Below are 24,771 nucleotides of genomic sequence, written 5' to 3'. Positions count from 1 at the left end.
CCCAGCTTCCCTCAGAAGGATCTTATGAGACAAGGGCCCCTGCCCCTCCTCAGTGCCGCCCAGAGGACTGCCAGGAGGTGCAGAAATGGGCGCGTCCCAGACGCGCTGGGGAGATGCTCCGTGTAGGACTGAACGGGTTTGTTCCGAGTCTCTATGTACCCATGCCAAACCCCACAGATCCCCCTTCCACGTTTACACAGATGGCTGCTTTTTTTCTGTTTCTTTTTTTATTGGTTTCAGAGAAGAAGGGAGAGGGATGGAGGGAGGGAGGGAGGGAGGGAGGGAGGGAGGGAGGGAGGAGGAGGAGGAGGGAGGGAGAGAGTGAGAGAGAGAGGAGAGAGAGACATGATGAGAGAGAATCATGGATCGGCTGCCTCCTGCAGGTCCCACACTGGGGATCCAGACCGCAACCCAGGCATGTGTCCCGACCAGGAATCCAACAGCGACCTCCTAGTTCACTGGTCGATGCTGAACCACTGAGCCAGGCTACAGGGCTGCTTTAACCTCCCGCCTCTCGCCCCTCTCGGGGTTGATGCAAGATGCTCTCTCAGCCTCTGAAGCACAATCCCGAGAGTGCAGGAGAGTGACGTGCCCTCAGCACAGCTGAGCACAGCCGCTCCCTTCCCACGGACACCGCCACTCCTGCCGCCCGTACCCACCCATCCGATCCAGCAGGGGAACACCACACCTCAGGGAGGTGGTTACCCACGGGCTCCTCAGGTTCTCAGGCCTCCACACTTGGACTAGTTACACTATTGACTCTCCAGTTTGCAAAGCACAGATGATAGGGCTCAACGTATGAGCCTATTCCTAGAAATGTCTTCCATGCTTCCATGTAGACCCTATGGGTCAGTCTGCAGAACACTGCCTAACAGAGGGACCTAGCACAGGCAGCACCTCACCCATTTACCCACTCCTTCTGTTACCCATCCTGACAGGCTGAATTAAAACACGCTACTCTAGCCTTCCTCTGTAGAGAGAGACGAGAGAGCTTATGGGAATAAAGCCAATTCCCATGGATATGACCTGTCTGCAGGGTCACGTCTTACGTGGTGTAGAAATACTAAGAAAAAGTGTTATGTGCCTGAATGACTTTCGTATTTCGATCAAAGGAATTTGGATGATTTTCCTGGCCACAGGCACGTTACTTCCTCCGCACCAGGCTGACAGGCATGAGCTGGGAGGCCCAGCGGCTCGGTTCTTTGCAGTGTGGACAAGACCTTGTGGTACTGGAGGCCCTGCCTTGTGCCCTGAACCCTTCCTGGCACAAGTCCTGACTTGGGGGTTCACCAGCAGCACCATGGGGACATCTCGTGTCCAGGGTCAGTCCCAGCAGCGAGTCCCCTTCGCCTCGCGGGTTGGTGGGCCACTTAGCACGTCCCATTGTATCCACCCACTGAGCAGCCACAGGAGGCAGAGATGCCCAGAGAGAAGGAAAGACCTGGAGGGAGTGACAAATTGGTGCTGAGCCCTGCAGCCGAGCCGCAGCCCAGCAGCTCCAGTGTGTGACCCTGACCCTCCGCAGCTCTGTTCCTCAGGAACTGGAGAGTCCTGAGGCGTGAATTGGGAGACGGGTTAATACGTGACAGGACCAGACGGTGGCCTTTGAAATGGTCTTTATTTCTGAACATTCCTTTCCAACCATCCACCCAGGATTGCCTCCCACACATGCAGCTGGAGGCCAAATACCTCTCCCCGTCCCCAAGCAAATCAGATCCATGTTTCTGATTGTAGGACACTTTGCCTTTGAGGTCCCATGAACTCCCCAACCTTTGGCCCTGCAATCCTGTACCCGGGCTGGGTCCCTCCGTTTCCCCATTCACACTGAGCATGAACCTGGAACGTGGGTGCCCCCTGCATAACGCACCCCGGTCTGAGGTTTCAGCTTCCAAAGGCCCAGAAAGAAGGCTTTTCTGGGTGCACCTAGTGAGCACGGTCACTACAGGGGCACATCACGGGCGCCATGTCATGAAAATGCCACCTCATAAACCTTCCTATGTCTAAAATGCTTGGTGGCAAGCTGGATGGTCCTGGGCTGTCCCAACTCCCTCAGTACCCTCACGAGCTCAGCCTTGATCAGGGCGAGTCTCTCCTTGTTGACGGTCCCTTGGGTCCTGTAACCCTCCAGGGGGACGGGGTACACCTCGCGCTGTAAACTGCGCAGCCCGGCTGTGTGGCGCAGCAGCTTCTCCACGGTGGCCCCGGGGAAGTTGTTCATACAGATGGTGAAGTGTCTGAGCTGGTGGCAGTGGCTCAGGACAGGTAGGATGGCCTCGACTTGGGAGTCCGCCATCCCACATTTATCCAGACCCAGGAACTGGAGGGTGGGTGCCACTGCCTCCAGCAGAGCTCGGAGGGGCTCACTGAAATCCGCAAGGTCGACGCCAAATAGATGCAGGACCCTCAGCTGCCTGAGGTTCGGGCACTGGAACAGGTGTGTCAGGTCTGAATGCGTCAGCCGCGGGCAGCACATTACGCAGAATTTGTACAAGGGAATCTGCAGGCACCTGGGGAGAGAAAGAGCGGTTAGTGCCTGGGGACGGGGTAGCCGGTAGAGGGGGTCCTGCAGGTGACAGAAGATGGATTTGCCCGAGCCCAGGGCTGTCTTCACAATCTGATGAAGGCCAGCAGCCAGGACACCCGGTCTCCTTTTAGGCTGGGGCAGGTTCACGACATGGCCAGAGCTTCCTGTCCTCAGCTGCCAAGCAGCGCACTGCACTCTGGAGGGCGCTGCACAGAAGGAAAACCCCGGGACCTGCTCAGAGAACCCGACACAGTGTCCAGGTTAAGGGTGGGCATCCCTGAACCTTAAGTTTGGGAGACAAACCCAAGAATGCTGTCAACTCAGGCTTCCTTCTGCCCACGGCTTGGGCTCCAGGCCCGAGATATCTGGGCAACATGAGGTTAGTTCATGTAATACATACACCACAAACATGGCACTAACAGGTTTGACTCCGTGGATAGAGCGTTGGCCTTTGCATGGACGTGTCTCAGGTTTGATTACCACTCAAGCACATGCACCTCATTTGCAGGCGCAATCCCTGGCCCTGGTTGGGGCATGAGCCTCAGGCAACCAATGGATGTGTCACTCTCACATAGATGTTTCACTGTCTCTTCCCCTCCCTTCCACTCTCTAAAAATCAGTGGGGAAAATATCCTCAGGTGAGGATTTAAAAAAGGAAGAGAGAGAGAGAGAGAGATCGTGCAGTGACAACTGGGAGGCCAGTCTGCAGGGGCGACTTCTACCACAAACCACCTGTCACTCTTAGCAGTCCTTTCCCTCCCGCTCCCTTAGCTGGGGAATCCAGCCTTTCCTTCCTACTAATGATCTTCCTGGAGCCCAGACCACCTCTGACAGATGGGGAAGCTGAGGCAGGCTCACGTGTGTTCACATGGCCGGTGGGCAGAGCTTCTGTCTGGAAATGCTCCCTCCCATGTGGCTTTTCCTCCTCCCTCCCCCTTCCTCAGTCCCGGTCACTTAGACATGTCCCCCTAAGGAAGAATTCACGGACCCCGGCTCGCTGGGTCACTCATTGAACCAGTTCTGCTACCCCTCCTGACAGGCAGATTTTAAAACATGCTTCTCTAAGGTGCTCACGGGCCACCACCCTCAAAGCAGCAACCCAGGCCCTCCCTTGCCATTCTGGAGCTGCGTCCACTGTTCCCCAACTCACCTGAGGACCTGGTCCAGACGGCCTGGGAGGAAGGAAAGAGAACATAGCTCGAGGTCCCGGAGGTGCCGCAGCCTGAGCATCTGAGAGAGGAATTCGGAAAAGGATTGCTGCTCCTCCTGCTCCTGCCTTTCCCCTTCCTGCACCTCTGCCTCCTCCCTCTCCTGCACCTCTGCCTCCTCCCTCTCCTGCACCCCTTCCTCCTGCACCTCTGCCTCCTCCCTCTCCTGCACCCCTTCCTCCTGCACCTCTGCCTCCTCACACTCCTGCACCTCTGCCTCCTCCCTCTCCTGCACCTCTGCCTCCTGCCACTCCTGCACCCCTTCCTCCTGCACCTCTGCCTCCTGCCACTCCTGCACCCCTTCCTCCTGCACCTCTGCCTCCTGCCACTCCTGCACCCCTTCCTCCTGCACCTCTGCCTCCTCCCACTCCATCACCTCTTCACCCTCCCTCTCCAACTCCTCTTCCCCCCTCAACCCCTGCTCCTCTTCCTGTTGTCCTTCTTCCTCCCCCTCCTCCTCTTCATCCCCTTCCTCCGCATAGTCCTCAGTCAACTTTCCCATGAGAAAGATTTCCTGCAGGTTACTCATCGATCCCAGGTAGAGAGCAAAAGCCCCCAGGGTGGACAGGTCCCAGGTGCAGTTCACTTCCACCTCCTGGATGCAGCCCAGCCGCACCCCATTCAGGACCCTCCTGACCCTCTGGAAGGGCACCCCAAAAGTCCTCAGCGTCTTGCAGCACAGGTGTAGCGACCCTTCCCTCTGCTGGGCCCATTGGATGATGTGCATGAAAAACTTATCCTGGTCCCTTTCATCGAAGGTAAGGTCTAGGAACACCTCCAAGGGAGCCAGGGGGTGCTCCATGCCAGGGCCTGAGCTGTGCATGGTCAGTAGTTCTCTAAGTGAGCAATTCTCGGTGCTGACTCGAAGCCACATATCCCAGAAGTTGGCACCCGTGTTCCTTAAATCCAGCACCCGCAGTTTGCACCTCCTGTGGGGAGAACAGGACATTAGCTGAGATTCTTCCAGGTCAACAGGGCATTGGCTGAGGTGCTTGATGGACTGTGTGTGTCAGGGATTGAGCATCGACCTATGAACTAGGAGGTCACAGTTCAATCCCCAGTCAGGGTACATGCCTGGGTTGCAGGCTCAATGCCCAGTGGGTGGGGGGAGTGTGTGTGTGTGTGCAGGAGGCAACTGATCAATGATTCTCTCTCATCATGGAAGCTTCTATCACTATCTCTCCTTTCCTCTCTGAAATCAATAAAAATTATATGTTTTTAAAAAGATCGGCTCAGTGAGGGCAGGTCTGAATGAGACTGAGCGTCTGAGTTGAGGCACCAATCAGACTGCACCCCCTCCCTGAGCTTCTACTTTGAATCCCAGGGGCAGCTTCTCCCTTGCCCTCCTCCTCCCTCTGCTTTGCTTTGCTCATCTCCTTCCCTCCATCCCTCCTGCTCAGCACTTGGAGTACCTTTAAGTCCCACTGGGAGGAGGCAGGGCAGGTTTTGCAGGTGCCCCTGCCCAGTAGGCATTCCTCCACTTCCCACAGTGAGCTGGGCAGTGTGCAAGGGCTCCCCGAGCCTCACTGGCATGGTCAGAAACTTCAGGTCCACCCTCAGGCCCTCCAAACACCCTGACCTCCACTGTCTCCCAGATGCTCAGTCAGGACCCTACCAGGCACCTGGAGCAGCCTTACCTCGGCCGAACCTCCTGGGCAAGCACAACGTCAATCGCGTCAAACACAGCTTTTAAGCCCACGGCCCTGGTTGGGGCATGATCAGGGGGATGCTGCATCAGGACCCTCAGAGGGAGGACAGTGAAGGGCCAGGCTTGGGCCAACGCCTTCAGTAGCTGGGGGTGGCGTCCACCACGGTAGACCATTTCGAACAGGTATGGGAAGAGCTCGGTGGGCAGGTACTCCAGAGCGGCAATGGCTGAGGCCTGGTCCCTCAGCAGGCGCTTTGCTGCCAGCTTCAGGAGTGTGGGTGGCATCAGGATGCTCATCTTCAAGGTGTCCAGAAAGGAATCCTGCAGAAACGTCTAGGGAATAAGACATCCTTGTCAGGCCAAGCCTTTGAGCCCCATCAACTCACGCCCCTTCCCTCAGATGAATCAACTCGGGGCCAAAGCCACTGCCTGGCAATGGTGAGAGTCTCAGTTTAGTGAGTCCCATTCTAGGCTTGGTAGCCACAGAGCCATAGCTCTCCCCTGCAGGCCCCCAGACAAGCATCTCAGAAGCACCCACATCTTCATTCCAGTCTGACTAGCACATGGGTACTCAGAGGCCTAAAAACTGACCCCTACCTTTTTGGGGGGTAAGTTTCAGACTCATTTGGAACACAAACTAAATAGTTAAAATGTCCAAAAATAAAACCCCCAACAGTTAAGATGTTTTCATTGAGGGCAGTAGGGGGTGTGTGTCAGGGAATCAGCTTGTTTAGACATTTAAAAATAAACCAAAGCCCAAATCCAATGTTTGGAATTCAGGTAAAGCTACACTTAGAGGTGAAATCAAAGTATTCAATCTGTTAGACTGTAATGAAACAAAAAGTGCCGGGGTCCAACCCCAGCGGGTCCAGGGGTCCCCAAAGGCGTGGACGGAGTCGGCGAAGAAGGACACAGAGACAGCGTTCAGTTGATCAGCAGGCTAGCCAGGATCTCTAGCCAGGATCTCCAGCCAAGTTCTGGTCTGGATCTCCAGCGAAGTTCTGCTTCGGATCTCCAGCCAGGTTCTGTGTCCATGTTCTCTTGCTAGGTTCTCCAGGTTCTCCAGCCAGGTTCTGTAGCCATGTTCCCTCGCTAGGTTCTCCAGCCAGGTTCTGTAGCCATGTTCCCTCACTAGGTTCTCCAGCCAGGTTCAGTCACCAGGTTCTAGTCAGGTTCTCTTGCCAATTTCTGTAGTCAGGTTCAGTCCAGGATCTTTTGCCATGTTCTGTCTCTAGCGAAGTTCTTCTGTCTCTGGTTCTGTGTAGGTTCTGTCTTCTTAGTTCTGTGTTCTAAGCTCTGTATTCTAAGTTCTGACTCTTGCTGTCTTGTTACATCTGTATTTATACCAGTTGATTCAATCCTATCAATCTCTATTACAAAGGTTAGGGCGTTTCTTATCTCCATACCAGGGAGTAAAGATTATGTAGCTTAAGCATGATTGTTCGTAGTTAAAGTGATTAATTTCCCGCCTGGCACTTAGTTAAGAGGTTTTATTCCCTCCCTAACTTCAGGGGAAAATCCCTACCTGAGGAAACAACCTTTCTCAGAGACCTTGGTTAAAACACATAGTGCCAAGAAGGTGAGCAAACATATTAAGAACAGTATGCCATATGTGCCAGGTCCCTTGAAGCAGCAAGGATGGACCGGCTCCCGGCAAAAAAGGACCCTAGGTGGTTTGCCTCAGTGAATACTGGTTCAGCCTGTGGACTGATGTGTCCCTGGTTTGATTCTGGTCAAGGGCACATGCCCGGGTTGTGGGCTCCATCCCCATTTGAGGAATGAGGAGGCACCTGATAATTTATTCCCTCTCATAATTTCCATTTCAATCTCTCTCTTCCCCCCCATTCCTCTCTGAAATCAATAAAAATACATTATAAGAACGAAAGATGAAAGAAAGAAAGATGAGAGAAACCAAGATGGCGGCATAGGTAAACACTGGAGTTTGCTGCCTCGCACAACCACTTCAAAAGTACAACTATAAAACAGAACAGACATCACCCAGAACCACAGGAACGCTGGCTGAGTGGAAATTCTACAACTAGAAGGAGAGAGAAAAGCATACCGAGACTCAGAGGAGCTGCGGTGCGGAAGTAAAATACTAAGGTACAGAGGCGCATGCGGAGCGGGCTGGCGGCTGAGGGCGTAGTTGTCTTTTTCAATTGGGAGGGAGTCTCAAGCTCTGACCTCCAGTTCCAGGCGAGTCTCTGGGGACCTAGACTCATATGGGAGAGGCGGAACTGTCTGGGATCCATCAGAACTCAAGGGCAGCTTTCTCTCAGAGGTACTTGCAGCAATTGCTGGGACACTGAGAAGCGGGGCCCCTGAAGGCAGGACTGAGAGCGGCCATAACTGCTCGCTCCGCCAGCCCTGTTGCTCCCTTGGGACCCACCCTGCCCAAGCCTTGCACGGAGGTGTTTGCTGGATAGCATCAGGCAGAGGCTAGATTAGCGCCGCCCTAGAGCTCCAGGACAGAAGTTCTCCCACTGCAGACACAGCTGATTCTCACAGCCAATTGGCCTGGAGGCCAATCCCTCCCAGTGTTACTTACAACAATCCAGGCTTAACTACAACAAGACTGTGCACAAAGACCACAAGGGGGAGCACCAAGAGTGTTCTCTTCAGGTAATTGGGGAGGCTGAACCACGGGACCCCAGAGGACACTTAGCACAGAAAACCACTTTATCAACACAAGGAAGCATAAAAAATGCAGAGACAAAGAAACAGGACACAAATGACAGAAATGGAGGAAAGCAAACTGCTGGATATAGAGTTCAAAACCACGCTTTTAAGGTTTTTCAAGAATTTTCTAGAAACCGCCGATAAATGTAGTGAGATCCTCAAGAAATCTAGTGAGACCCTCAATGTTCTGATAAAGGACCAACTAGAAATTAAGCATACACTGACTGAAATAAAGAATATTATACAGACTCCCAACAGCAGACCAGAGGATCACAAGAATCAAGTCAAAGATTTGAAATACGAAGAAGCAAAAAACACCCAACCGGAAAAGCAAAATGAAAAAAGAATCCAAAAATACGAAGATAGTGTAAGGAGCCTCTGGGACAGCTTCAAGCATACCAACATCAGAATTATAGGGGTGCCAGAAGATGAGAGAGAGCAAGATATTGAAAACCTATTTGAAGAAATAGTGACAGAAAACTTCCCCTACCTGGTGAAAGAAATAGACTTCCAAGTCCAGGAAGAGCAGAGAACCCCAAACAAAAAGAATCCAAAGAGGACCACACCAAGACACATCATAATTAAAATGCCAAGAGCAAAAGACAAAGAGAGAATCTTAAAAGCAGCAAGAGAAAGAAACTCAGTTACCTACAAGGGAATACCCATATGACTGTCAGCTGATTTCTCAACAGAAAATTTGCAGGCCAGAAGGGAGTGGCAAGAAATATTCAAAGTGATGAATGCCAAGAACCTACAACCAGGATTACTTTATCCAGCAAAGCTATCATTCAGAATTGACGGTCAGATAAAGAGCTTCAAAGATAAGAAAAAGCTAAAGGAGTTCATCACCACCAAACCAGTATTATATGAAATGCTGAAAGGTATCCTTTTAAGAAGAGGAAGAAGAAAAAGGTAAAGATACAAATTATGAACAACAAATACACATCTATCAACAAGTGAATCTAAGAATCAAGTGAATAAATAATCTGATGAACAGAATGAACTGGTGATTATAATAGAATCACGGACATAGAAAGGGAGTAGACTGACTATTCCTGGGGGGGAATGGGGTGTGGGAGATGCGGGAAGAGATTGGACAATAATCGTGCACCTATGGATGAGGACAGTGGGTGGGGAGTGAGGGCAGAGGGTTGGGTGGGAACTGGGAGGAGGGGAGTTATGGGGGGAGAAAAGAGGAACAAATGTAATAATCTGAACAATAAAGATTTAATTAAAAAAATAGATTTGAACTAACAAGTTTTCAAGCTAGAAAATTAAAAAAAGAAAGAAAGATGGAAGGAAGGCAGGAAGGCAGGAAGGCAGGAAGGCAGGAAGGAAGGAAGGAAGAAAGGAAGGAAGGAAGGAAGGAAATGGAAAGCTTGTCATGCCAGGTCAGGCTTCATGCACCGTGAGGTCGGCTGCCTTAGCTGAGGTCGGTAACTCACCTGCTGTGACCAGGTTGGCTGGGGCTCAGATCTCAGACCTGGTGGAGAACCACGGCACTGACTGCAGAGCTGGAGGACTCTGAACCTCTCCTCTGGTGCCTGGGGTTTTATATACACCTTCTCAGATGCTAACATCCAATCAGAACCCCTGGTCTAAACCCCATAATCCTGATGGGATTTATGCATTTCTCCCTATTAATTGATTGACCCAGATATCCCATTAGGAAAGAGAAGGTTAGGGAGGGACAAGGTTGAAGACTGGCTCATTGATTCCTTCCAAAGGCACTGACTGAGGTGGACGGATGGCCCATAGTTATCCTACTTGGTGTGAGAGAGTGAAGGGTGTAATGGGTTCCTGATGTAAGAAAGGAAAAAAACACAACCTGAGAGCATGGTTTCTGGGATCTTTGGCCACATTAGAGTAATCCAAATTGTCCACAGCTAAAAAAGGCGAGAAGACAACGGTGGCAGTCGCAAGAAGAAAAGACATGTGTCCATGCATCTAGTTGTCACTTAGGTTTTATGTCAGGTGACACAGCAGGTCATGAGCTCCTTCAGGGAGCAGGTGGTGGTCGTTTGAGGATGTGGGGGGCCCTTCAGACCACAAGGCTTCTCTGAGGGAGGTCAGGACAGAATCACCATGAGAAGCAGGGTCAGGGCTGGGCAGTGTGGGGCTAAGCCATCCTAATGGAACCCTGTGAACGACCAAGGGCCATGTAACAGATGGATGTTTTTCATAGGAGAGAAGAGAGATGGAAAGACTCTTCTCTGGGAGAATTTAGGACTTAAAAGGAGACAAGCTGGAGGGCAGACAGTGCCTTCCTAGAGGGCAAAGGGAGAGATTCCATCTTCTGTCCCTCCCAGGAGGGGAAGGGTGGGTCTCCCCTGGGAAAGAAGGGATTAGCTCAGCAACTGGGTGGAGAACATTAAATCTAAGAATGTGATTAGAGGGAAAGAGGCCAGGCCTGGGAGTTAGACATTTTCAAGCCCGAGAGGCACTGAAGGCAGATGCATGGGCTCTTTGGGGATCTTGGAGCCCGGGAGAGAAATAAACATGGAACGATCACAGGTAACCCTGTCACATCATGGCAGATGCCACGAGGTGACATTTATCTGCGTGTCGGGGTTCTTCCACAGAGAACCCTTCCCAGGTAGCAAGTGCCTTCCCTCACTACATAGTGTCTTCATGGCCCCTTTTCTGCCCTCACGGCACCCCTTCACTTCACCACACCCCCAGTGATCTCCCTTATGATCATCGGCCCTCAGGTCCCCATTTCAGTAGGCCTGTCCCCCAATATCACTCTGCATTTGACTGACAGCCTGTTATCTGCTGGACCAGAGGCTCTTTGAAGCCAGGGAGCAATCGTGGCTCCTTATGTTATGGGTTCAATCAGCGAGATAGACCACCGACTCAGAATTTAAATTGAAGAGCCTTTATTAAGCTGGCCAGCTGACTACAGTGCGTCCCTTCAGTAAGGGGCTTCGCAGCCTGCAGTGCCGACCGAGGGTACAGCAAAATCTTTTATTGCAAAAACTACATAATGTTTTAAAAAAAAAACTACAAAGCATTTCATTAGCTGTTCCTTAGAAGTTCACAAAAACAAAGGGGAAGTAAACGGAGTCATACCTGGCTGGGGTGAATCATAATATATTGTTTTCTGAGACAATCTAGCAATTTTTCTGTCACGATCTCGGACCCTAATACAATCGGTAACCTTTCCGTGCCTCAGTCCCTCCCCCTAGCACATTCCCTACTGGTCTTATGCCTGAATCAAATCCTTGATTCAGCGCCCTCCTCTAAGACTCTGGAGTATTGGGTGTGTAAAACCATTAACTTTACAGCCTGTATTTGATTTTGTATGAAATTGAGGAGGCATCTGGCAATGCAGGGGCCAAATATGAGCCCTCGGAGGAGCAGAATGACGGGTCCTGCCAAGGAGGAGAGCAGGGTAGTTAGCCAGGGGGACCAGGAAAATAAATTCTTGTACCAATTGCCTTCAGCCCTTCTAGCCTCTTCTCGGTCAGCCAGCTGTTTTCGCAGCTGGCTAAGGCTTTCCCTGATCACCCCCGAGTGGTTGGTGTAGAAACAGCAGGTCTCCCCTAGGGCCAGACAGAGGCCTCCCTGATTCAGGAAAAGCAGATCTGGGCCTTGTCTGTTTTGTAATACTACCTCTGCAAGTGAACTGAGGGAGTCTTCCAATTGGCTAACGGATTTTTCAAGCGAGCTTAAATCTTGATCTACCTGCCTAACTCTTTATAATTTTGGTGGCCGGTTGCTAGGGCGGCTGTTCCGACGGCCGTGGATCCTGCTAGTCCTATTCCCATAAGGAGGGGGACTAGGATGGGGGCCCTTCTAACCCTTCTGGGTTCGAGGTTCAAATGTTCTCGGCCTCCTTCTCCCGAATAGTAGCACACCTGAGGGAGGAGATGAGTTAGAATGCATAGTCCAGGGCCCGTCGGATGCTGGAGGGCTGGAGAGAAGATGCAAGGGGTTACACCAGTTGTACATGCCCACCAAGTTCCTTCCGGCGCTACTAAGTAGGTGGGGTTCCCTCCTGTATGATTTTTTTGAAGTATGATAGAAGAATTACATAGATCTGTATAGGTGGAACTGCCAAGGGGGTAGTTCATAGGGTACACACAAGTCCCTGGGTTCAGGATGTCCCCAAGAGTGAGTCCTGGGTGCTTGTGTCCCCACATACACAGTCCGTCTGACAGACTTTCTGCCGAAAGGTACCTGATGGCAGAGGCATCCTTCCCGAGTTGGGCCTCTGCCCCGACCCCAACATAGTAAGGGGGTTCAGGGTTAAGGCACAGCCAGCAATCCACGGTCAGGTTTGGGGAAGTGTGACTCAGGAAAGAAAACATTAAGTCTAGGTTCCCAGCAGCTGCCGGTTTGGTTTTCCCGCGCCTGTACCCAAAAGCTGTTGTAGGTCCTCAAGGGCTGCAGGGGGAGTAGGGCTGGGGTTCTCAGGCTTTTGTGACTCAGGGGAACCAGGAGGTTTGTCTGGGGCTGGGTGCTGTGGCTGGCTCGGCCTCTCTGGCTTGTCTAGGGGACGCAAGGGGCCGATCGGGTTGAGCCACCGGGGAAGAATCCGGGGTTGAATGGTGAAGAGCTGGCCCGGGTCTTGGCCGCTGACATAGAGTCTTAGTCCCCACGTCTTTCCCCCTTTCCATTGGTCAGTCCACCAGGCGAGAGGCATGAGGAGGACGGGGTTACAATTTCCGACAGCGCAGTTCTTCTTTGGGGCCCCAGGTCGAAACTCTGTTCAGACGAAGGAGCTTGTCGGTGGGAGGTTTTTTCCATAGGGCTAGGGTTGCACAGCCCCAAGAGGCACAGTCACCCTCTCCTCCACAGTTACTACCCCCTTCCCGGGGGCAGACATAATGTTGAGTGTGCCATAACTCTTGCTCTAGGGCTAAGTTTCTGTACCCATAACCCCTGGCTCCAATGACCCAGGGATGCCCCCCCGCCTCCAGCCATACCTGGTCGATATGGTTTGGCCATGGGAATTTCCCCAGTTTTCCCCAAACAGTTTGCAGAGATCTTTCCTTTGTTCTTATTGTCTCTCCGGCCCCTTTGGCCTTTTTCCTTTTTTATTGCCAGGAGGACCTTTGCTATCGGGCATTTAAACCTGTCGTCGGGTCCTCCCGATTGTTAAAAACCTTCTGGGCCACCTCAAACAACTCAGAGATTGATTTCCCCTCAAAGCCCTCTAACTTCTGCAATTTTTTCCGAATATCTGGGGCCGACTGGGAAACAAATGCTACAATGACAGCCCTCCGATTTTCCGGGGCATCAGGGTCAATGGGGGTATACACCCGATAGGCCTCGCACAGCCTCTCAAGGAAAGCTGCCGGGCTCTCATAGGCCCCTGGACTGTCTCTGTCACCTTAGAGAGGTTTTGTGGGTCTCAGAGCAGCAGCTCAGGTGCCCCCCAATAGAGTCTGGCGATACCGATCGAGAGCCTCCTTTCCCGTCTCACTATTAGGGTTCCAGTTGGGCCGCCGGGAGGGAAACACAGCCTCTAATCTGTCTTGGTCAGAGGTAGGCTGCCCATCCGGACCCAGCACAAATCTCCTCCCTTCCGCCTTGATTCTCTCTCCTCCGAAGTGAAAAGGGTTTGCCATAACTGCTGACAGTCATCCCAGGTAGGTTGATGGGTAAAAAACACAGACTCCAAAAGAGAGATTAACCCCTGTGTGTTCTGGGAGAAAGAAGGATTCTGGTTCTTCCAATTGTACAGGTCACTGGTAGAAAAGGGGACATAAATCATGAAAGCCTGGCCGTCCAAGCCCAGATCCGGTGGCCCAGCCTGCCTCAAGGGCAGGAGAGGCGCTGGGGCCGCCGGCCCAACACCCCCGAAAGCTCCATATTCCGTTCCCTGTCTATTATGGGAAGGACTGAAGGGGTTGGAGGACAACAAAGCCCCTCCCGCCGGTGGCATCGGGGGAGGCAGGGGCTCCGGGTCAAGAGTCGGTGGTGTGGCCTGGGCCTGAGGCCTGGACTCACCTGGATCCAGCGCCGGGAGAACATAGGGAGGTGGCCTGACCCCGGGGAGTGCCTCCGCACCCGGACCTTGCAGAACAGGGGGAGTTTTGCCCTTCTGGGCCGAAGCCAAGAGGACTGTCTGTCTCTGTCCCAATTTCTTTTTCTTATTCTGACAACTCTTTTTTTTTTTTTTGAATTTTTGTGAGTTTATTTGAGCCAAACTGTCGACATATCTCTGACAACTCTTTAACCACCTTGGTTTTTCAGCCAAAATATCGACCCACACTTGAATATAGGGAATTTGGTCGGAGTGACCCGGCCGGCCGTAGATAACATGGTGAACCCGATAAGCAGTGGTTAAATCACAAGTCCCTACGTCTGGCCATCCCACCTGGAAAGTGGGCCACTCCCGTTCACAGAATTTCTGCAAATCAAAAGCATTACCATCATATCCGTAGTCTCCGGCTCTCTTCTTGAAGTCCTGAAAATTCTTAAGAAAACATTGCAGTGGGGTGCACACAGAAGCAGACGACGGCTGCCCCATTTTGACAAACACCAAGACAACAAACACTACGACAAACAAACACCAGACAGACAAAAATTCAGTGCAGCCTACAGCCGCACGAACCAGGAACCCTGGCCACCGTCGTGGCTGCGGGAACCCTGGCCACCGTCGTGGCTGCGGGAACCCTGGCCACCGTCGTGGCTGCGGGAACCCTGGCCACCGTCGTGGCTGCGGGTCAGGACCAGTAGTACCGCTGCGTCCAGCCCTCCATATAGGTCTTTCTGTGGGACGTCCCAATTCCTGTTTAACGACCGGTCCTTACCTCTCTCGAGAGTCCAGGTGGCTCGGTTTCCGAATTGAAAGTTTTTGGGTGGACTGGAGGCCTCCTAGGTAGTCGTTCCCCACAGGGATGTGGGATATCTCGCTGCATGCCCGGCAACAAGTGGGGGAGAGCCTCCTGCCCTAAATAAGGGGTCCCTCTCACCCCTGCCGGGGATCCTGGGCAAGCCCCCAAATGTTATGGGTTCAATCAGTGAGATAGACCACCGACTCAAAATTTAAATTTTAAGAGCCTTTATTAAGCTGGCCAGCTGACTACAGCCGCGTAAGAGCCTCGCAGCTTGCAGTGCAGACCAAGAGTACAGCAAAGCCTTTTATCTGCAATACTACAAAGTATTTCTGAAAAGAAAAAAACAAACTGCAAAGCGGTTCATTAGCCGTCTCTGATACTGGCTGGGTAAAAGTTCTCGTAAAGTTTACAAGTACAAACGGGAGGAAAGCAAGGCCACACCTGGCTGGGTTTAATCATAACACATTGCTTTTCTAGCGAGATAATCAGCAATTTTCCTCTCCCATGGTCCCTGCCCCTCAGCCTACTCAGTAATTCCTCTCTGCCAGGCCCCAGCCCCTAGCACAGTCAGGGCACATGCTCAGGGTGCGGGCTAGACCCCCGATAGGAGGTGTGCAGGAGGCAGCCGATCAATGATGCTCTCCCATCACTGATGTTTCTCTCTCTCTCTCTCCCCCTTCCTCTCTGAAATCAATAAAAATATATTTAAAAATATGCTTCCTGCAGTGTGTTCCAAATACAAAACCACATTTGATAAAGAAAACTACTAAGATCAGATACCAGCCTCTGATCACCATGCACCAAGCACTGCTTTAAGTGTTTGCATGGTGAGGACCTGAGGCCAGACGGATAAGGCGACCGTGCGTTCACCGGGCTCGTGGGCAGCCTTTCCGGACCCTGCCTCAGCGGCCCTGCTTCCAGCTGGACTCGGCCCCCTGTGACCCGCACCTGCAGCCTGAGGGGTTCCTTCTCCTCGGGGAGATGGCCACCTTCTAGAAAGATCTGAACAATACCCTGAATTGCTTGTAAGTGCACAGCCCTTGCGCCTCAAACTACGTATAAAAAATAACCCGGCGCACAGGTCGGAAAGCGAATCTCGGTCGCTCGCGCTGCTCGTGGGTTTCGGTGCTTGGGGTGGGAACCGACTAGGTGGGGAGCCCTCTGGCCGCAGGCCCGGCGCCACCGGGATCAGGTGCTGCTGCTGCGAACACCACGGGCCCCGCTCCGCTCCCCCTCCCGGTGCCCGCGCTGGCTGGGCGGGAGGACGGAGGAGGCCCCGGCCGGGGGAGCGTCTCCGCTCGGCGCAAGGACTACACTGCCCGGAGAGCGGGAGGCTGCCCCACTGCGCATGCCCGCGCATTGGCCTCCCGACCCGGGTAGCAACACGGTCACGCGGCCCGCGTCGGCCAATCAGGATTGAGGGCGCGGCTTTCCGCAGCGACTTCCGGCAATAAACCCGGACGCGCCGCCGCGGTCAGGTGGGCTCCGCGGTGGCCGGCGCTGCAGGTGGGAGCGGGGACACTCGGCGCGCAGGTAGGGACGGGGTGTGGCCGCCCGGAGCCCGCTGCCTTCGGGGGCTCGGCCCTGGCGGTGCCGGGGAGACGTCTGCGCGTGCTCGGCCGCCTTCCGTGTCCGCCCCCTCCGCCGGCGTCCGCGCCGGGGTCCCGCTCGCCGCGCCGACCTAGGGCCCGCCCCTCGCCGCCCCGCCTGGGGACCCGCGTCCCGGGGCGTTTGGGGCCGCCCCCGCCCAGCCTCCCGCCGCCCCGGCTCCGCCCTCCGTCCCCGTCGTAGCTCCCGCGGACGCTTCCGTCCGCCCCGCCGCCTCCCCGGGCCGCGCAGACTCGTCCCGAACTCAGGTTCCGTTTCCTCCAACCCCGGCCGTCCCGCCCCGTCGGAAAATGCCTTTTCTTCCCCCCCTTTCCTGCGTCATCCTCCCCCTTTCCTCAGCGCCCGCCCCGCCCCCAGGATGCACCCAGCGGGGGTCCCTCCGGGGCCGCACCCAGAGGGGGTCCCCCCTCCCGGGCCGCACCCAACCCCTTCCCGTGCGCACCCAGCGGGGGTCCCTCCCGGCTGCACCCAGAGGGGTCCCTCCCGGCCGCGCCCAATCCCCTCCGGGCCGCACCCAGCGGGGGTCCCTCCCGGACACACCCAGAGGGGGTCCCTCCCCGCACCCAGAGGGGGTCCCTTCCGGGCCGCACCCAGAGGGGGTCCCTCCCGGGCCAGGGCAGCGAGCAGCGCGGCCCCAACCCTCGGTTCAGTCCTCACGTCCTTCGCGGTCCAGGACCTGCACTCGGCACCCCCATCAGCATTTGGTCCGCAGTGAGGAGCTTTGTGGGGAGCGCAGAGCAGTGAGAAAGGCCGGATGGTAAGCGGGACGGTGACTCTGACAGCAACGAAACTGACTTTTTCAAAACCGATGATGAAAATGACACATGAGGGGGCTCCTTTGCCAGGTTTTTCGCTCCGAAAGCGCCTTCACATTGCCCTGCAGCGCGCTGTCCCTGGTGGCGGTATGTTCATGGTGTGGCTCCTTGCCACACTCACAGGTACTTACTGATGGATGCCTGACTGAGTCGCTCCTCTACCCGGAAAACAAGTAGAAAACATACGTAGTCTTGTCTTTTTTTTGTTAATCCTCCCTCACCTGCGGATATTTTTATTTTTCCCATTGATTTTTCTTCTTCTTCAAGATAGTAGAAGGGAGGGATGGGGGCAGGGGGAGAGAGAGAGAGAGAGAGAGAGAGAGAGAGAGAGAGAGAGAGAGAGAGAGAGACTGACTGGTTGCCCCCTGGGCCCTGGATCAAACCTGAACCCAGGTCGGTGCTCTTGACCAGGAATTGAACCCGAGACACTTTGGTCCGAGGGCCAACGCTCTAACTCCTGAGCACACTAGAGGCCTGGTGGGTGTAGGACATTCATGCATTGGGGGTAGGGGGGGCAGGAGGGGGTGTCCCTCAGCCCTGCCAGCGCCCTTTGGAAGTCCAGGACCCCTTGGGGGATGTCTGCCTTCCACGGGGAGCAGGCCTAAGCTGGCAGTCAGACATCCCCCTTAGGGGTCTTTAGCTCTGCCTAGAGCAGTGGTTCTCAACCTTCCTAATGCCATGACCCTTAATACAGTTCCTCATGTTGTGGTCACCCCCAACCATAAAATTATTTTTGTTGCTACTTCATAACTATAATGTTGCTATTGTTATGAATTGTCATGTAAATATCTGATATGCAGGATGTATTTTCATTGTTACACATTGAACATAATTAAAGCATAGTGATTAATCACAAAAACAATATGTAATTATATATGTGTTTTCCAATGGTCTTAGGTGACCCCTGTGAAAGGGTCGTTCGACCCCCAAAGGGGTTGTGACCCACAGGTTGAGAACCACTGCCGTAGAGGCTCCCGCCACTCCTGCTGCATTCACCAGCCATGAGCCTGGCTTCTGGCTGAGCTGCATTCCCAGACCACCAGGCAGCAGCTCCTGTGTTGAGTGCCTGCCCCCTGGTGGCCAGTGTGTGTGATAGCAACCGGTCGTTCCGCCATTCGGTCGATTTGCATATTACCCTTTTATTATATAAGAAGGATCAGTGGTTACTTAGCTTATTTCTGGTATATGTCTAACAAAAGGTGAATGAGAAGAAAAACTCCGCAGTTCTGTGACCTCTGTTATAAGGCCTTCAGGCTGTGCTGTTACAACAATACGCATCGAGCCTGGAGTGGCAGTCCACCAGTGTGAATGCCGCCCCGCCAGCTGTTGGCCCGTGTCTTCACCGACAGATGGGAGAATTAACCTGTGAGATGAGGGTGAGACATTGTCTGCCTTGTAGGGTGGTGTGAGGCCTCCGGGAGATCAGACAGGTGAACGGTTAGAGTAACGCCTTACCCGGACTAAGATCTAATAAATGTCTGCTGTTCGCATTAGTTACAAAAAGTATGCTTGCTGCAGGAGAGGCGTTTCCTGATGAGTCTGACGCTCTCGCGTCAGGAATTTCCACTGCAAGTGAACTTCCTGAGGCCCTGTCCCTCGCGCCCCGCCCTCTTCTCAGCCCGCGAAGTCGAGGTGAAGGGGAGGTTTAGCTGAGTTTGAGCCCGTGCTCTCGCATCAGTTGGCATAAAATTGGAAATTGTACCAGCTGTTTCACAGCTGAGCCCCACCCTTTCAATAGTTGCGCTTACACATTTAATTTTCAACAGTGATTTCTAGTTTTTATTTCTGCATTTTGAAAATCTCAAAGGTAATTTTAATTAAAATAAACGTATATTATAAAACTCTAGCGATTCAGGTCTGTGGCAGAACAGATACATAAATTCTCAAAAAGTGATGGGTCAGTCTCATTCTAATTTATTTATTTATTTTTAATATATATTTTATTGATTTTTTTACAGAGAGGAAGGGAGAGGGATAGAGAGTTAGAAACATTGATGAGAGAGAAACATCGATCAGCCACCTCCTGCACACCCCCTACTGGGGATGTGTCCACAACCAAGGTACATGCCCTTGACTGGAATCGAACCTGGGACCCTTCAGTCCACAGGTCAACGCTCTATCCACTGAGCCAAACCAGTCAGGGCTCTAACTTATTTTTTATTTCAGAGAGAGCAAGGGAGAGAGAGAGAGGCTGCCCCCAACTTGGCATGTGCCCTGACTGGGAATCGAACTGTGACCTTCTGGTTCATGGGTTGATGCTCAACCACTGAGCCACACTGGCTGGGCTCATCCTCATTCTAAAAGTTCATGATATCTACTGATTTGCAAAGTTAGATTGGAAATTTCTTTTTATAATGTATTTTTTAATTGATTTCAGAGAGGAAGTGAGAGGGAGGGAGAAACATCAGTGATGACAGAGAATCATTGGCTGCCTACTGCAGGCCCCACACCAGGCTTCAAGCCCACAGCCCCCAGCATATACCCTGACCAGGAATTGAACCGTGACCTCCTGGTTCATAGGTCGACGCTCAACCACTGCGCCACCCAGCTGGGCAAAAATATTTTTGGAAATTTGAGACCCACGTCTTTGAAATTGCAATTTGTGATTGTCCCCCTCCCCGACCCCATAGCTTTTCTACTGTTTATAATAACTGCTTATGAAGGCTGCTTTTTAGTTCACAATCTGTAGATTATATTTTAAAGTAATCCAAAGAGCATATTGTAATTCAAAGAGCTTAACATGACAAACCTATGGAATGCACACATCTACAGTGAAACAAATATTTTCCTCTTCTAAAAAGAAAACTTTGGAAATGTGCTAATTTTATTTCCATTGTCCATGTAGCTGCATTTCACTCTTCCAACCCATGGAAATACAACTACTTAGCAGCTGAAAAATTCAGACCAACTGTGTTAATTTATGAAGAGTTTTTAAAGTAAAAATGAATTATCTGTAGTGTTTTGGTAGTTGTAAAGGAATTGAGTGTCTTACTAGGAACACCCAGCTGACTCTCACAGTGCAGATGCTACGTAAATGGCTCGTGAGGCCTAATATACGTGTACTGAGTATGAGTGGGCATAGCCTCAAAACAGCCAAGTATAATGTTTGTATGTCATACAGTTTAGAGTATTTTGTGACCTGAGATGTCAGCAAGCAGTTCCTTTTGCCTGATTAGTTGTTATTTCTGCCTCTATTTTCCCATTTGATCTATAGGCCCTGGCAAGTAATTCTTTTTTTTTTTTTTTTTTTAATGTTTTATTGATTTTTTACAGAGAGGAAGAGAGAGATAGTCAGAAACATCAATGAGAGAGAAACATGGATCTGCTGCCTCCTGCACACCACCCACTGGGGATGTGAGCGCAACCAAGGTACATGCTCTTGACCGGAATCGAACCTGGGACCTTTCAGTCCACAGGCTGACGCTCTATCCACTGAGCCAAGCCAGTTAAGGCGGCAAGTAATTCTTAAAACAGTTTCTGTGTATGTTGTTACATGGCTTTAAAACTTTTGATTACCCTCTATAATAAAGGGCTAATATGCAAATTGTCCCCTCGGGGGTTTGACCGACAGGGAGTTCGACTGCTCACTATGATGTGCACTGACCACCAGGGGTGGCATGGAATGAGGGAAGGCCCCAGCTGGCAGCCAGCAGTAGGGGGGAGGAAGGCCCCGGCCAGCAGCTGGAAGGCCCCAATCAGCCCTGATGGCCTACCCGTGCACGGATTTCGTGCATCAGGCCTCCAGTCAGAGAATAAGGTCCCAATACTTTTGACAGTCAACATTCTCTGATGTGGCTTCTAGTCACCAATCTTGGTTTCTCTCTAGCAACCTTCCTGTAGCTTTCTCTATTTCAGCCAACCTGTTCTGCTCAGTATTCTCATGCGAGTCACGTACATTCCCATCTGCAGGTTTTTCCCGCCGCCACTTCGGTGACTGGTATGTTGTCTTTGCCTCTCCATTCACTGAAGGCCCCACTGAGCTTCAAGGCTGAGCTCATGTTCTGTTCTCTTCAGAGGTTTCCCAGGGGTTTGCTTTTTTCTCTGAATTTCTGTCAGTTATTCCCTCTCTACTACTCATTCAGAACCCACATTACAGAATTGCACATCCTAATATATATAAAGAGCTAGGTGCCGTCACGACTGAACGGGCGACTGGTCACCATGAATTGCATGGAGCACCTCTCGGTCCCCCCCCCCCCAAACCCCCGAGCCGCTCACTATGGGGGGTGCTGGCGGTGGGGTGGGACTGGGGACTGTTGAGTGGCGGTGGCGGGGTGGCTGTGAGTTTAGCAGAGCAGTCATGGGGGGGCAGAGAGTTTCGCAGAGCAGTCACGGGTGGGGGGAGAGGGAGTTTCACGGAGCATTCAGAAGTGAGCTTCATGGGGCGGCAGCAAGCCTCGCGGAGCAGTCGCAGGTTTGCAGAGCATCTTGGGGCGGGGAGCTTCACCTAGCGTTACAGGGTGGCAGAGGCCATGCGACGGAGGCCAGGCTAGGCCCAGGGACCCTAACTGCGCACGATTTCGTGCACGCTGGACCTCTAGTATGTATATATTGGTTTATGTTTTATATATATCTGCATGTGTTAATATTATTGTGTGGTTTTCTCTCTTTTTTTTAGTTTCTCAGCTAGACGGTGCACACTCAGGGAAGGTGCAGATAGCATAGTAATACTATCTGTGCTTACAGGTTTGTCATTGGAGTAATCCTGTAATTAGTTGGTCTGTTTAGCAATATTCTGCACAGTTGCCACCAGACTTTTCGTTTTTAATCACAGATTCTGAATCCATGGAATGATATTGAAAGATTCTTTGATACTTTGACAGTCAAAGATGGTCCTAACAGACATTTTTCTTTGGTATGTTTCTTATGAGACTACATCGCAGGACTTGCCTTTTGTAGAGTCTTCTCTGGCCTGTACCTGAAGCTTTATGAAAATAAAACAGCACATGCCCTAGATCAGCGGTTCTCAACCTGCGGGTCGCCAACCTGTGGGTTGCGACCCTTTGGGGATCGAACGACCCTTTCATGGGGGTCGCCTAAGACCATCAGAAAACACATGTATAATTACATATTGTTTTTGTGATTCATCACTATGCTTTAATTATGTTCAATTTGTAACAATGAGAATACATCCTGCATATCAGATACTTACATGACGATTCGTAACAGTAGCAAAATTACAGTTATGAAGTAGCAACGAAAATAATTTTATGGTTGGGGGTGACCACAACATGAGGAACTGTATTAAGGGTCGCGGCGTTGGGAAGGTTGAGAACCGCTGCCCTAGATGATCCTGCCAATGGCTGGGCCTGCTGGCGGCTTTTGCATGTCAGTGGGGCTGGGCTGTAGAGCCAGTCTGAAAGGTGAGGCTTGTCAAAATAGTGTTAAGACTTAAGGAGTGATTTTAAGTGTCTTCTAAAGCAGGAACTTAAATTAATATATGACTGAAGGAGATGTGTTCTGGTTATAAATCAGTTTAGCTGGTTTGGGGATTCTCTTCATCACACATTTCGTACATCCGTTCAGGAGCTGAGCACTGGTAGCTGACCCAGGAATCCTGTGGAAGACTTACCATTTCCTTCTGAGAATTTTGTCTCTTCTGAGCCATTGTAAACGCCTATTTAATAACCTGCGTGAGTCAGACCGAACATAGTTGGAGATTCTATTTGAACATTTCCATCTCATGTGCCCTGTAAATACTCCACATTCGTGAAATACACCAAGTCCGCGTTGGGACCTCAGATTGATATAAGACATTATTCTGTTGAAACTGTTTTTGGTTGAGTGATCAGCTACTGTGTTGTAGCTAAACTCAGTGTATAACTTTCAATTCTTACAGTACTGGCTTCTTTATAACATTTTCCTCTTTGTACATCATTTCTTTCTTAAAATACTTGGTTCTCTTGACATCCTGCTCTCCCTCTCTGAAAGCCTCTTCCTTTCAGCTTCCTTTCTGGGCTTATCTTCCTCTGCGTGTCCGCTAGATGCAGTCTCTTTGCGGACTCTGTTCCTCTCTGATGGCGCGCCTGGGGCTCTGGTGGCCGCGTGTGCTGGCGTCCTGTGCTCTCCAGCCTGCTGTCTCCTGGCCATGGGTCTGTGGTGCATGTGCTCACTCGGTGTTACCCAGCCCCTGCGTGTGCGGGCACTGTTCACCGTAGGCGGGTCACAGAGCTGAACAAGACATGGCGTTTTCTTGGAGGAAGACAGGAACCGCATACGTGTTCCAGACAGCGCCTCCCGCTGTGCCATCACTCGTCAGGGCCGAGAGACCTGGGAGGGGCAGCGGGCAGCGCGGGAGCTGTGAACGCTTCCCGACTTCGTGCCCAGCAAGGCCAGGGCAGGCAGCTGGAGGCAGTGGGAGAGCTGGTATTCCAGCTGGTATTCCCTAAGCTTTAGGGTTCATTTTAAGTCCTATTTTTATACCTGGAGTCTAGTGTAGTGGCTGTCACCACAGGCATAGCAAAGCCCACAGGCATGTCCATGTCCAAACTGAAATCAGCCCTCTTCTCTGTTCCAGCCGGTCGGGCACCGGGTGCTTTTGCTGGGAGCTCACATCCTTGTCGCTGGCTTCCCTGGGAGTTGGGGGAGACAGAGAGAAGCCCCCCATGGCCTCCCCCTCCTCAGTGGTTCCTCCTCCCACTGTTCCTCCTGCAGCCACGCCCTCTCATCGCTTACAGGCCAATATTCCGTAGCCTCCAGTCCTAACTGTTTCCTCCAGGCGCACCCTCAGTCTGGTCTTCACAGTGTGACCCCAGTTTGTATGTAAAGCTCAGGTGTGATCCAATCACTCACCTGGAGGTTCCTTTCTGGGCCCTCGGTCTCCTTTGCCTGACTGTCCCCCATCACTTCTCCACCCTCAACTGCTCATTAAGCTTCAACCAGATCAAACTGCCTACGGGTGATGGACATGAACGTGCCTCCTTTATGTTGCTCCGATTTCTGGCGAAGAGAGCTCTCTGTGTGGGATAACGCTCCCGTCCCCCCCCCCCCCCCCCCCCCGCTGGTTCTCCAGCTGGGAGCCAGCCCCTGGTGACCTGACTGAGCAGCATGGAGCTAGTAAACCCACCACTCCGCATCCCAGCCTGTCACTCAGCGCTGTGGAGGCACTGTTATCGCCACCGCTTTATCCCCCTGTCACCCAGCACTTAATGCCTGTGCAGACATTTAAATATTAAGTAAGCACTTACTTTTTAAAGACTAATGAGAAGTGATCTCAGTGAAGCGAAACTTGCCAATTACTCACTTTTAAACGTGAATCAACTGTTTTTACAGAGCGATGCCGTTTCTGGGCCAGGACTGGCGATCTCCCGGATGGAGCTGGGTTAAAACGGAGGACGGCTGGAAGCGCTGTGAGCCCTGGCGGCAGGACCTGGACCGAGAGAGCGCCCAGCGCAGCGTCCCGCACAGCATGTACGCACAGCCCTGCGGCCCCCAGGGTTCATTTCCTCTCCAGGCGCTGCAAAGCTCTGTCACTGTCGTTTGGCTGCGAGTTGCCCGC

The 24,771-nt window shown here is 52.2% G+C and overlaps 2 protein-coding genes across 14 annotated transcripts in view; one reads left to right on the top strand and one right to left on the bottom strand.

Annotated features, from left to right (window-relative positions):
- Positions 1-1,650: 1,650 nt before the first annotated feature.
- Positions 1,651-24,116, bottom strand: LOC118649733 (PRAME family member 8-like). Its single transcript, XM_036297035.1, has 7 exons — positions 24,066-24,116; positions 14,613-14,782; positions 14,018-14,111; positions 5,370-5,713; positions 4,227-4,661; positions 3,675-3,821; positions 1,651-2,507 (listed from the first exon to the last, which is right to left on the bottom strand). The coding sequence occupies exons 1-7, from the start codon at positions 24,114-24,116 to the stop codon at positions 1,967-1,969; spliced, it is 1,782 nt and encodes a 593-aa protein (XP_036152928.1). The 3' UTR covers positions 1,651-1,966.
- The window catches only part of FBXO25 (F-box protein 25), a 30,649-nt gene continuing 22,136 nt past the window's right edge, over positions 16,259-24,771 (top strand). For 6 of the 13 annotated variants that reach the window (XR_004965851.1, XM_036297912.1, XM_036297911.1 and 3 more), the window contains exons 1-2: positions 16,259-16,383; positions 24,546-24,683. Coding sequence is in view for 10 of the 13 variants with exons in the window: in XM_036297912.1 (XP_036153805.1) it covers positions 24,550-24,683 (134 nt within the window). In the remaining 3 variants the exon portion in view is untranslated. Of the gene's footprint in view, positions 16,384-17,131; positions 17,216-18,472; positions 18,650-24,545; positions 24,684-24,771 lie in introns of those variants that run through there. The other 7 variants (XM_036297917.1, XM_036297914.1, XM_036297905.1 and 4 more) reach the window with 6 other exon arrangements.

This window comes from Myotis myotis, unplaced genomic scaffold (assembly GCF_014108235.1).
Source record: "Myotis myotis isolate mMyoMyo1 unplaced genomic scaffold, mMyoMyo1.p scaffold_m19_p_3, whole genome shotgun sequence".
Classification (NCBI taxonomy): Eukaryota; Metazoa; Chordata; class Mammalia; order Chiroptera; family Vespertilionidae; genus Myotis; species Myotis myotis.
Note: the sequence above shows the minus strand (reverse complement) of the source record. Positions and strands in the feature narration are given on the sequence as shown.

Excerpts from the sequence above, each read along its gene's own strand:
- LOC118649733 (XM_036297035.1), bottom strand. The coding sequence starts at position 24,116 with ATGGGGGACAGTCAGGCAAAGGAGACCGAGGGCCCAGAAAGGAACCTC. Across the intron at positions 5,714-14,017 it reads TCTCCCGGCGCTGGATCCAG|ACGTTTCTGCAGGATTCCTT; the intron begins GTGAGTCCAGGC and ends CTTATTCCCTAG. Across the intron at positions 3,822-4,226 it reads GAAATCTTTCTCATGGGAAA|AGAGGTGCAGGAAGGGGAAA; the intron begins GTTGACTGAGGA and ends GAGGGAGGAGGC.